The sequence below is a fragment of the Chaetodon trifascialis genome, chromosome 9 (genome assembly GCF_039877785.1).
Source record: "Chaetodon trifascialis isolate fChaTrf1 chromosome 9, fChaTrf1.hap1, whole genome shotgun sequence".
In the NCBI taxonomy this organism is placed as follows: domain Eukaryota; kingdom Metazoa; phylum Chordata; class Actinopteri; order Chaetodontiformes; family Chaetodontidae; genus Chaetodon; species Chaetodon trifascialis.
Window position 1 is genome coordinate 5,176,302 of NC_092064.1, and position 12,867 is coordinate 5,189,168.

A 12,867-nucleotide genomic window follows, 5' to 3' on the forward strand; every position below is an offset into this window, starting at 1 on the left:
ATGCTGCCTTCCAGTCTCTCTTCATGCTCCCGATGCTTCCAGCTCCTAATCTTGACTGCAGATGCAAATAGTCTAAAAAACGTCCCTACCAAACATTTGCATTTAAACAAATAGATAAAGGTCATTTTGAAAAGCTGCCTCCTCATGACTGCAGTGTGAGGTGGCATGTCCCATGTGTCCCTGCCCTCCTGACAACATAGTTAAAGCTCCCACCGTGGCACAACACTCAGTATGGTGCTGCACACTGGGATTTAGCTTCTGTAGGCAAATACAGCAGAGGGAGAACAGAAGGGCCTGTGTGTGTGTATGTGTGCATGTGTGTGTGTGTGTGTGTGTGTGTGTGCCAGACAGCTCAACAGCATCATGGACACAGGTAAGACACAGTCATTCATATACAGGCTGACAGCTGCTCCTGCTGTCATTATTGTTGTTGTTGTTGTTGTTGTTGTAAATGTTATGTCTAATAGAATTCTTTCTGCAAAACTAGGTGAAAAATCAGATTTTTTTAAAATATCCTGAAATTTTTAATGCTTTTAAAAAAATGCATGGAAAGACATTAAGTCAGATGTGTTTTTTATGTGTGACAATGTAATTTGGATTCCGGTTACTTTTGATGACACGTGCTTAAATTGTTTCCTTCCCTTATTCTGATTCTCATAAGAAATATGTCCATTTAGCAGCAATGTGTTTAAGAAATAAGAATAGAAGAAATGTATCCATCCACAGAAAGCGTGATGCTCTCTTCATACAATTCACAGAAATCAGTGTTTGATATTTGAAAGATGCTTTTAATATTAAGCACTCGCAGCTTATCATATCTTAATCAGATTCATATTGTAACACATATTTAAATATGGAATTATCCCTGATAGGAGGAGGTTAGGTTTTCTTTTTTATTGTTATAGTTTGATGTAATCCAAAGAACACTTCATATTTTCATCGATCGACTTGGGGCTTATCTAAAATATTCATTCAAAAAGCTGTGATCCTTTACATAAAGTTTTTTGCATGCAATTCCGTTTGCATGATAAAGTTTGCATTTTCACTGAGTTTATGCTTCTGCTTCCCAGGAATGTCCCCAAATCACACCAGCACATATTTGAGATTTGTAAAAACGAATGGGATCTATGATGCATGCATGCCTTAGCTGAAGTTAACTCAATCTTTTGTAATATGTTGGTTTCTTCCATCCAAAACCATCCAAACTCTTCCTTCACTGTGAGGGTTTGTAGTATATTGCCTGTTTTTAGCAGTCCATTTGCATTGACCAAACCAAAGGCAATTTCCATGACATTTACACACCAGGCATTCAAGAGTCATTCGCCTATATGAATAAAACTGTGAAAGATTCAAATGAACACACATTTGTGGGGATGGATGAAAATTTGAAAACTGTTCTGGATTTGTATCAAATGAAGATTCACAAACAGTTTTTTCTGCTCCGTCTAGAATATTCTAAAAGAGTGTACCAAGGCGTTCGAGTGAAGCACACAGTCAAAGACCTGCTGGCGGAGAGGCGATCACGGCAGACAAATGGGCCCAGATACAGTGTAAGCACTATCTCCTCTTCTCCTTTTGTCCCGTCCTGTCTCTCTCCACTTCATTTTTCTCCCAAACCAAACAGTGCAGCCACAGTTGACATTCTGTTGGTGGCACAATTAAGGTCGACTTTTAAAATCTCCTCTCCTTGTTTACATTTTGGCTTGTTTTGTGGACCAACGATCCATGGTTGATCCATTGACCACCTGTACCTCCCCCCTCTGTCTCTGCTCCCCTCGAGCGCTCGTAAAGTCGGTCTGTAAATAGCTGAGCACGGTGTGTGTAGAGAGAGACACAAAGCGCAGAGTCCCATCCCGACCTCACAAAAGAACGCTCACACAATGCTCGCAAAGGTGATCGCCCATGATCTCCTGACAACTCCCTGAGGTGGAGGCGGGGGCGGGGTGGGAAGACTGAGGTGGATGGGTAGCACAGAGAGACACAGAAAGGGCAGTGAAGGAGGCTGCCTATGCAAAGTTTGATCCACACACACCTGCCAGCTGACATTGTCCTCTGCAGTGTACAGGCCGCACACAAGCCTCCTATTGTTGTCTCAGAAACACACGGCAACACACTCACACAATCAGAGAAATCAGGCTCTGCTTTAGACGTCTGCATGTACAAGCAAGACTGGCTTTTCATTTTCCACAAACCGCCTGTCAAAAGGCTTTTACAGGACAGCATTCACTGTTTGTTTTCTGTTCAGCATTGGCATGTCCACTCTATAGATATGCAGGCCGCTAACGAATGGCGTAATGAGGGGATTGTGTGAGAGACGAAAGAGAAGATATCATCACATGCAACAAAGGAAGACAGGTCCGAAATGTACCTCCTCCAATACAGCACTTTTTCAGTTTGGGCTTTTCTTTAGAGTTTTTAACTTTGGTGCATGTAGCAAAGAGATCTGAACCGCTGGGCCTGCGTCCTGTGATATGGGGGAGTTCTGAATGTGAGGACAGTAAGACAACAGTAAATCTTCGCTGTGTTGGTGACAGATGGAAGTTTTTATCTAAACACAAATTCAAACTCCGGAGGCAGAGCTGCTCTGAAGGATGAAATATACATGCAGTCGAGTTTAGCTTCACTTGGCAAAGCCAAACAAACACAGTTTCAGGGTGCAGGTGGCTAAATGGCACCTTTGAGCCTGCAAGACAGCCAGCCAAATTACTGTCACGCTCTGTTTATCTCTCATTTAGTGTTCAGACGCAGTTTTCCATGAAGCATATATTTAAAAAAAAAAAAATCAGTGATGCTGAACATTAAATATATTCTGTTTGTGCTGTTTTCAATTGAGTTCATATCAAAAAGGATTAACAAATGATCACATTCTGTTTTATTTGGGTTTTACACGGCGTCCCACCTTTTCAGTCTCATTAAAAGACCAAAACCGAAAAGCTACTGTCAAAGCCACAAACACCGTCCTGCTGCCTTAATTACTTACGAGAAGCCTAAATACGTTTTCATCCACAGCTGAAAATAGTCCCTAACAAATGCATTATTTTCTCCTACTTGAGTGACATTTCCTAAAAACCTCAGCTGTTTTACAAAATGACTGAGCTTTTTTAGAAAATGAAATATTATTTTTAGTTATTTTTATAGTTATTATTTTTCCTTTATTTATTTATTTTTTTTCTTTTTCTCAAGATTTACATCGTCTCTAGGAACCTGTGCAGCTGACAGGTACAGACAGGATAGAGATGTCATAAAGTATCGTTTGATTAATGCCTTGTTGGTTTTGGTTTTTCATACGATTTGTTGACAAAACACAAAAGAACACTGTATGTCTTAATTCTGCCTCCAGAGCAGCTCTGCTTCTGAATGTGAGCCAAACTACAGCCAGAGTTGTTTAAGTGGGGCTGAAGTACATCTATTTGTAAGGCGTTTACACAGTTCTGACTACTAACATCATCCAATGAAGCCACAAATAGATGCTGTAAAAACAAAACACGTTGTGCAAACCTGACTTTAAACCATGACTTCCAACATGTGGAGGCAGCAGTATGATGAAGCAGAGTGTCTCTGTCAGGGGTCAGTGAGTCCACAGAGGACACAATAACAGCAGCTCAAGAGGCTATAGCCCCCGGATTTCTTATTATTAAGAAGAATAAGAATAACTAATAATTATACTAACAATAATAATAAGAAGAAGAAGAAAAACTAATGTAATTAAAGGCTGAAAGTTAGGTTCAATTTTAGTTGACCAGCCTTCTCGTATGGATAGAAATGTGTTTGTTTTTTTTTTTAAGTTTAATTTGCATCTATACTGTTATGAGTAATTTTCATTTCAAATTGTCTCATTTAAGGTATTTTCTAAATAAAATGACAGAACAAAAAGAAGAATCCAGCATTAAAGTCAGACTTTGAAACCTTTGAGAGAAGAAATATTTCTTCCTCGTTTTACAAATTAAAAGTTGAATTAATAAGCATCAGCTTCATTGATTTTTGTAAATATCTGCTTATTCTGAATTTGGTGCAGCAACACGTTTCAAACAAGTTGGGACAGAAGCAACAAAAGACTGGAAAAGATGTGGAACGCTCCAAAAACACCTTGGGTTTTTTTTTTTGTATAAAGGATCTTACTACATGGGCTCAGGAACACACACACACACACACACACACACACACACACACACACACACACACACATGTATATACATGTATATATACATGTATACATACATGTATATAGTAGGCTTATTATAATATTTTCTGATTTCCTATATCAAGTCAGATCAGTGTAAGTATATGGAGGCCATTCTTCCATCCCACTGGCTTGTATAAGCAGGGATCTGACCTGCAATTCAGCACCTGATTAGAGGCTTACTTGTATGTTTAGAAATGACACATGAAGGCCTAAAAATGCACAGAGACACACAGTAACTAAAGGCATCCATGTCCTTATGTTGGCTAATGCTGCCTTTTATCTTTGGCCATAAAGGCCATTGAGAGTGAAAAGAAAACTCTGACCACAATCAGTCTCCTCATGTTCGAACATGGAGAGCCACAGTGAAAACATAACGCTCTTACATCATTTCACTTCATCTGCTTCTCCTTTCTGAGAACATTTCCATTGAGGCTGTGTGCCCAAACATGCTGCTGTTACATAAATGATCACGGACAGTGAGAAATGAGGTCCAGACTGAAGACGCTGTGATCTGTCTCACCAAAAAGAACTCACAACTTAAGATTAATGTCAATTTGAATGATCCCCATATGATACTGTCATGACAAAACATGACCAGAAAAATACCAAATAATACAATAGAAACGAATAATAGGGCTATTTCTAACACAAAGCCAAATACTGGATCACAAAATAAGTAAAGCAACTGGAATGCAGCAATGGACCAACAAAGAAAACAGAACCCGTATTTCTAATACGTCAATATTGTGTGTGTGTGTGTGTGTGTGTGTGTGTGTGTGTGTGTGTGTGTGTGTGTGTGTGTGTGTGTGTGTGTGTGTGTGTTCACTTGTTACAGAACAAAATATTTGCAGCAGCATGCAGCAGACAGTGGAAATATGAGGGAGGAAGGAATTGTTTTTCTGAGAAACAATATGACATAAATCCATCATCATTATCCTCCACCACAAACACACACACACACACACACACACACACACACACACACACACACACACACACGCACACACACACACTTCCTGAGGCTCAGCAGGCTGATTTTCATACGCAGCCTTCAGAGATGCACTGAGCTGTACCTGGGCCACATGAGGAAGTCTTGGCACTTGCAAATCACATTCAAATTCTGGCCTCAAAATTTGCTTGCCTCCCAGCCAACATGGGCTTAATATCAACTCTTTCATGTTAGCAATATGCAAACGACAGCCTATCCCGTCAAACCCCGTCTGTGTGTCTCTGCACCCTGAGCTCTCACTCCGCACGAATCTCTAACTGCTGCTAGAATAGAAACGGACAGATATGCAATTTATTCACATTGTTTCTCAGCAATAAGAAAATCTAACATTTGATATTAATCCCATGTGAAATATATCATTGATCAAATAACCAGCTGACAACCACAGGACAAGGCACAGACAAATAGACCATATGTGAGCATTGTCAGCTAGTCCCTTTCTATTTTGAACAATATTGTAAATTCTGGTTTCCGCACATGAATGCTGATTGTAGATATTTTGGTGAGACGTGATGATGTTGATGTTATTGTGATGAAAAAATATTCTACTCTTACAGGGAAGCCACGCGGTAAGTCCTTTGGCTTCTTGCGTCTGTCCGGACATCGTTTGTCCTTGTATGAATATTTCCTCCTGTTTCTTTTAAACAAATGTCAGGCTGAAAAGAATTTGGAAAAATGCTACTTTCTCCTCCATCCCTACTTTTAATCCACTGCAGGTCAGAAGGAAATATTGTACTTTTGACTGCGCAACATTGATCTGACAACTGTGGTTTCCAATCACTTTTAGGATGAAGCTTTTACATAGGCCAAAACACCTGATAAGCTCGTAAAAAAGAGCGAATTGAAGGTCAAAAATGTGTGTAGTGTCTCGGTGGGGCTCCTTGTCACAGGTTTCTATGAGCTGTTCTGATCCGAAGATGTAAAATTATCCAATATTTCACAATAAAAAGCAAAACTTAAACAAAAGTCTAAAAAAAGAATTCCTACAAGTTTAATCATCTCATGATCTCTTCGATTTACGTGTATCTGGGACCCTTTTGAGGGGCCTGACATCTAGGTTGGGAACCAAAGCACTAAACTGCATAACTTTATTTAAAATAGATAAAACTACCTTCATCTTCAGCTGCTGCAACAGCAAAACACTGCTTAAACATTGATTCATCTGTTATGGACTGAATGATGTCATGGATAATGTATTATGTAATAGTCTATCAGTCACAGGGGCTTTTTTATGCAAAATACATCTTGCTGGTAACATTTTGTAGTTTTAGTTAAGGAAGGTTTTGAATACAAGAGTATTTTTATGTTAATGTATTGGTGCTTTTAGTTAAAGCAGCTATAATCAATATTTTTGCTATCACAATGCATCAAATGTGAGAGGGGTCGCTCGTAGTGATGAGCATACAGAGAATTATCACACAAATCTGCAGCTCCCCTCAACTCTACAGAGCTTCATAATGACTTTCAGCTCATTATTTAGCTGTTCAGCCCACAACTGTACTGTTTTGGTTCCCTCTCACCACATTTTCCTCAGCATCAGGCAGCTGTTGTCAGGGAAAAAATAAAGCCCAGGCCAAAAATAGAGCTAAAAGAGAGAGAACATTGGACTTCCAGTCATCACCTGGCCAGAAACATGACTGCAATTCACTGATGATGTTACGCTGCTGGATGAATAAACGAGCAACTGTTTGGCAATGAGTTCACCATATTAACTAAAAGGTGATGATATGTCATTGTGGTGTTCACAGCTTGTTTCTGCTGCCCCCAGTGGACAAAAAAGAGAAAAGAAATCAGTTACTGTGCAAATGGATATTTTCAGCTCTGTCTGCATTTACTGTGAGCCAGCCAGTGTGGGCTCCTGTAATTAGCTCCCAGCCTTCTTGGCTTTTGACTTCTTAAGTCAAATCAAGGTCTGTTTGCAACCCCTGTTCATTACAATATCGTTTAGTGGTTTGGAGAAATTAGATTATCCAGTCGTCACCATGCCAGTTTCTTCTAGAATTCATTGAAAATCTCATTTGTTACATTTGAGACTTTGTGTGCCACAGCTCTTCTCTTCTTCCTGTCGACACATTCTTATCCGCTGCTTTTCAGACCACTGCAGGCTGTATGTTGTGTTCATAGCACACCTCTGTCATGTCATCGCCACACTAAACGCTTCTTTTTCATTTGACACCTTTTACCTTATTTTCAGAGACTGATCTTTGTCATGTTCTTTCTTTGTCAAAATTCTTGTTTTTTACTCTTTTTTTATGCTGTTGTCCTTGAAGTGTTGTATATCTTGAATTTTGCTTCTCATTTTACACTTACACAGGGAAAAGCTTGTCGCTTGAAAAGAGTTATACACATTCATTTATTTATAACAATCCAGAAAATACAAACTACATAGTGATTTTTCCTTTCCGTGCATCCTGGCAGTGTAATGCTCAGAGGCTTTAATGATGTAAGCCGGCAAATATATCCTCTGAGAGCTGGGACCTCTGGTCCTGATATAATATCCTGCCCATTACCTATTACTCTCTCTGTTATTGCATTTTCTGTTTATGATTCTCTGTGTCGTTTTAACATTTAGTTTAGCCAGATGAAGGCTACATGCTGTGTGCACAGGAAGTGTCAGAGTACTGTGGTCAGTGTGGGATTAATTTACATTTTGAGGGAGAAGGAGACACTGTGATGTGAATCTCTCACTGAGCACATGAGCAAATAAATGTGGACTACATGTATACAAACTCCTGGATATAGAAAATATGTTTACAACTTTAAATTGTTTGTTAGTGTGAAAAAGCTGAGATATTCAGCTTAATACTGATGTAAAAGACATTTTTAAATACAGCTGATAGAATTGCTGTCCAACTTGGAGACTAAGAAGAAAGACAAACAAGAGCAGTGCTGCCTTCATGTGACGGCCTGTTTGCTCAGGAGTAAAGCCAAGCCAAGAGCATGCTTCAAGTGAATTTGCCTGAAACAACAGTCAATACAGAGTCTGGCATGAGTGAAAGAAATAATCTATCTCACTGGTTCTGTCTAATGTTTCTGTCACAAAATGCTCACCTTCACATGTCATTAAGATGTTCTCTACTTTTCCAGACTCATTATAATAAGTCTTATTTCTCTGCTGCAGGGAGGATCGACCACTCCACCGTCATTTGTGCAGATGCCAGGTGAGACTGCAAGTTAAATACAACACCTTCTCCACTCACTCTTTACTGCCTGCAAGGCAAATCTGTCAGCACAGCTTCAGTCAGCACTCTCATTATTGCTACATTTAATATTTAGAAAACCCCAATTAGCATTTTGACTCAGTTGTCTGCAAATTTCAAGAATCTGAGAGGTGTAAACATTGTGGTTAGACATGCAGGCTTCCACTGCTGCCATGATGAAGAGCAGGATATCATTTTTCCCATATTTTTGTCTGCAGGGTCTCACGTGTTACCCAGCTACTATGGCATGAGACGTCCCTTTATCTCAGACTCAGACTTCTGCCCGTCCACCAAGCAGTTCTCCCCTGACGTCTATTCGTCCACACTGGGTGGTAAAGCTTTGGGCTGCGAGCCCTCCACCATGGCCAGCTACTCCTCGCTCATTGACAGCTACTACCCAGAAACCTTCGGTGATTACCGCAGTGCTGCCGCCTTTTCCAGCTCTGGAGGATCCTTCCTGCCCTCATCAGCCCTCTCTTCCTTATTGCCCCCATTTGGTGGAGAGTCCTCGCATTTGTTTCTGGTAGGATGTCTATGACAGACATGAGTGAAGAGGGGATGGAGGTTCATAATCATCATTAGGGATTTAATCATAAATCCAAAAAAAAGTCAGTTTAACAAAGTTTAGCACATGTTTAGCTTTCCTAAAAATACAATAGATTTTTTTTTATTATTATTATACAGGAAGTTTGGGATATAAAGTAACATGTAACATGTACAGTGTTGGGATAAGTCGGGCTGTCCAATGGGTCGTCCTGTGTCTTCACAAAGCTCAAAGTCTGCTGGCCACTAAGAGATCCCTTCCTGATGACGCCACTGTCCTTGTCTTGTGCAAAAATGTATTCAAGCATTTATGTGAAGTTAAAATGAAGATTCAGCTGTCCAAGGTAGTCAAATCTTCCACGGTCAGTAAAAGTGTCTGTTTTAGATGTTGTTCCTCCACTGCAGACCAACAGGGAGAGGGTCAGGGTTAACACAAAGAGGACATTTTACACTAAAACCGCTTTAACTGAAGATATCTCCTGAACTTCTTTTACTAAGCCTGCAGGAGCCTTATGTTAGAGATAGGAGAAGATTAGGTAAACACTTTGCATTCGTTCCCCCATCACTTCCATTGAAAATACTTTAGGAAAGGATGTGAACATGGCCAGGATGAACATGAAGTAAAACTGTTTCAATGTCCATTTGGGAAATGTGTGAAGCTATCCTTTAAATGTGCTGTGTGTTTTTTTAACTGCTGAAAACACTTATTTATTGTGGATCACTTCACATATCTGGGTCCATGTTGTTCTGTAGTGTTTAATACACACACACACACACACACACACACACACACACACACACATAGTGATGCAGAGGTATATACCAAAGATCCCTGGTCTGAACCAGTAGACCAGTTGTTGATTTTTATGGATCATTATACGCCTCACATCAGTGGTAGATGTCAGGCTTTGCACTGTGCATTAACAATCTGCTGTATATATTGTGTGTCTAAGCCCAGCCTCCTAACGCACAAAGGGAGTGCTGCGTTTGAGAGGAAAGTGAAAACTTTGAGCCAATGAGATGAAAAAATCTCTTTTTCTCTGGCTTCTTACAGGCATCAGGAACCTATGCAGAGACACTGTCTGACACACATGAGCGTTAAACTTTGATTAAAGCGCATGCTGGTCTGAAAATCTGTCTTAGAACAGTTGCATTATGAACTATGGTTTGAGAAAACATGTTGATGTGGGATTTCAATGGTTTAATCACAATTACAATTTAGGCTTCTTCCAGTGTAATACAACACATGTGAATAGAATTCTGTCTAAATTAGAGTCAACCTGGCCAACCTTTTAAGATCCTGAATTCTGAAACATAATCAGAGGCAGCTGGACTGGCCTTAAATGCCCCTCTCTATGCACAGAATGGTGTACAGGAGTTGAGGGGACAATATAAATGATATCCCATCATTAGAGAAGCACTCCTGCTCTGATCCGAACAGGCAGCCTGATGGTATCTATGCTTCCTTCAGAAATGAATGAATGAATGAATGATTTATCCTTTCTTCTCATGTCTGCCTCAGAGAGACTCATGGGAGCAGTCTGTTCCAGAGTCAGTGTCCCAGGTGGAGGCTCTGTGTCCAGAAAGCCTGGCCTCCGTCAGCGTCCCACCCTCCATGCCGAGCCCAGAGCCCCCAGGGAGCCCCTCCCAGTACCGCTCACCCAGCCGCAGCTCCTCCATGGGTCCCGTCCCCAGCAGCCAGCCCTACACCCTGCACTCCCTGGAAGATGCCCACTACCACCCCCTGACCAGCAGCTCCTACCCGGTCCCATCCACCTCCTTCCCTGGCCCTCCCTACATGAGCAGCCCCGTCAGCGACCTGGTGTCCAAGATAGTGTCAGAGGAGGCGGCTGACAGCCATGTCAGCCTCCACCCCAACAACGACGCTCACTCCTGCTGGCCCAAAGAGGACGGAGTAAGCTCCTGGTCAGCCTATGAGATCAGGAGGGCCTACTGACTGGAGGGTGGATATGATGTTCAGAATTTATAAGAAGGTGGAGGTTTCACAGACAATTAAACAGTGATCTCAACAAGCACTTGACAGTACAGAGAAAATTCACCCAGTCAGACAGCTGTGAAGACAATTTCAATGCATGTACAAAGAGACGAATATGTTGGTAGGAGTGTGGTATGGTGACCAAGGTGCCCATATTACGGTGTGATCTGGGAGGAAATTGCTTCTATATATATTTAAGTGTGTCTTTCTTGTTTGATTTGTATGAAAAAAGTGATCAGTGCACTTGTGTGGTTGCTCGTGGTCAGAGGGTAAGACTGTGGAGTAGCTCAACTAATACATATGCATGGTACATATGTCCACATGTTTGTCTTTAGGTGAAATAAATATACAAGTAGCGTTTCAAAATAGTGTGAGACTGTAGTATATTTATTGCCAGAATAACTGATCAGCTGTAACACTTCAATGTCAAGAGCTGCGCTCGAGAATTTCTGAAAACTAGTAGGTAGACGTGCAGCTCAACGAGCAGTTGAGCTGCACAGTGGAAAGTTGTGGATAAATGGCTGACAGGTCCAGCTTCTCTTCTTAATACTACAACATGAAGGCAAACTTGACCAAACCTACTGATGAAAAAGAGACCAAGCCTAAACGTTGACAATGTTTAAATACATGATGTCATGCATGGAAAACAGCATCCCCTTTAAGGGAACGCACAGTTTGGAACATGACCGGTGGTGTTAATGAAGGAGGTACAGCAGACAAAATCCTTTTCATGGAGATTTTCCACCAGTGACCCAGTTTAGGGACATCGTGAGATATGACTTGGTACAGATTTAGATAAGTGTGTATAATCTAGGTGAAGAAATCAAACAATGAAAAAAAAAAGAGAGCCTGAAAAGTCTGATGAGGATTTTTCTTCAGCTGTCTCATGTCATACCTCGTTGTGGTGGAATGAAATGAAACAAGTGTGCTGTCTGCTGATTCCCCATGGGAACACCAGTTAATAAATAATAAAAACACACTATTACTGAGTATATCGCAGTTACGGGCAGATTTAATGACATTTTTAGGTGTTTGTCTTTGTTAACAACTATGACTCAGCTATAACAAAACAAGTAAAGCTGCCATAACCTTTGAAGACAGAAGACATAGAAGGAACAGTAAAACGTAAATGTTCCTCTAAAACTGTGCTGAAGGGCATCAGCATGGTTCACTGTCAATAAATATCTGTATCTGTCTGTATTTGTGTTCACAGCGTGTGTCATTCAAGATTCAGTGGCACGTCTTATTGGGCTTCAACAGTGGTCAATATCAAAATAAATGTGTGTTAAGCATGAAGTGGAATTAAAAATGCTCTGATGATTAGCACTTTTTGTGCACTACAAATTCAGTATTTATTCACTGGATGGTGAAGATTTGTAGTGAGTTATCAAACATTTGGTTATAAATGCTTCATGGAAGACACGAACACAAAAAGCCTTTTATCTGCCCTTTTCTTTTCTTTTCTTTTCTTTTCTTTTCTTTTCTTTTCAATCAAGCAGCTGACAAGAAAGTCGGACTGGTTCAAATTTATTGACTAAACATTCAGCATGTGGGGAGTGGTGATGGTCAGTGAGCTTTATATCTTCCAAAAAAAATTGTATCAGTAAATCTTCTATTCAATTACACACCGTCCTTTATGTGTGTTTGCACCGCTTTCCAAATGTATTTGAAATTGGTTTGGTAAACCTGAAAAGATTTAAATATTGGCTACTGCTGCTGCACACAGATGTGGAGGCAGGACAGCTGGAAGAAGTTGTGATTTGTGACCACTAGGTGGCGCCAAGACACCACAGCTGCAGCCTTCAGGAGACGAGGAGCCGCTGCGCTGCAGCAAGAGGGAGAAAATCTATGAATGTAAGGAGACAGCAGGGATGAAGAAGTCTTTATGTGCGTAATGCAGTGAGGAGCAGACTTCATGAAAAGTGCTTGAGGTCAC

At 40.7% G+C, this 12,867-nt stretch overlaps 1 protein-coding gene across 1 annotated transcript; it reads left to right on the top strand.

Moving 5' to 3' along the window:
- The first annotated feature begins 225 nt into the window (after positions 1–225).
- pou2af2 (POU class 2 homeobox associating factor 2) lies at positions 226–10,892 on the top strand. Its single transcript, XM_070971039.1, has 5 exons — positions 226–373; positions 1,450–1,550; positions 8,314–8,353; positions 8,611–8,915; positions 10,458–10,892. The coding sequence occupies exons 1-5, from the start codon at positions 307–309 to the stop codon at positions 10,890–10,892; spliced, it is 948 nt and encodes a 315-aa protein (XP_070827140.1). The 5' UTR covers positions 226–306.
- The last annotated feature ends 1,975 nt before the right edge of the window (positions 10,893–12,867 follow it).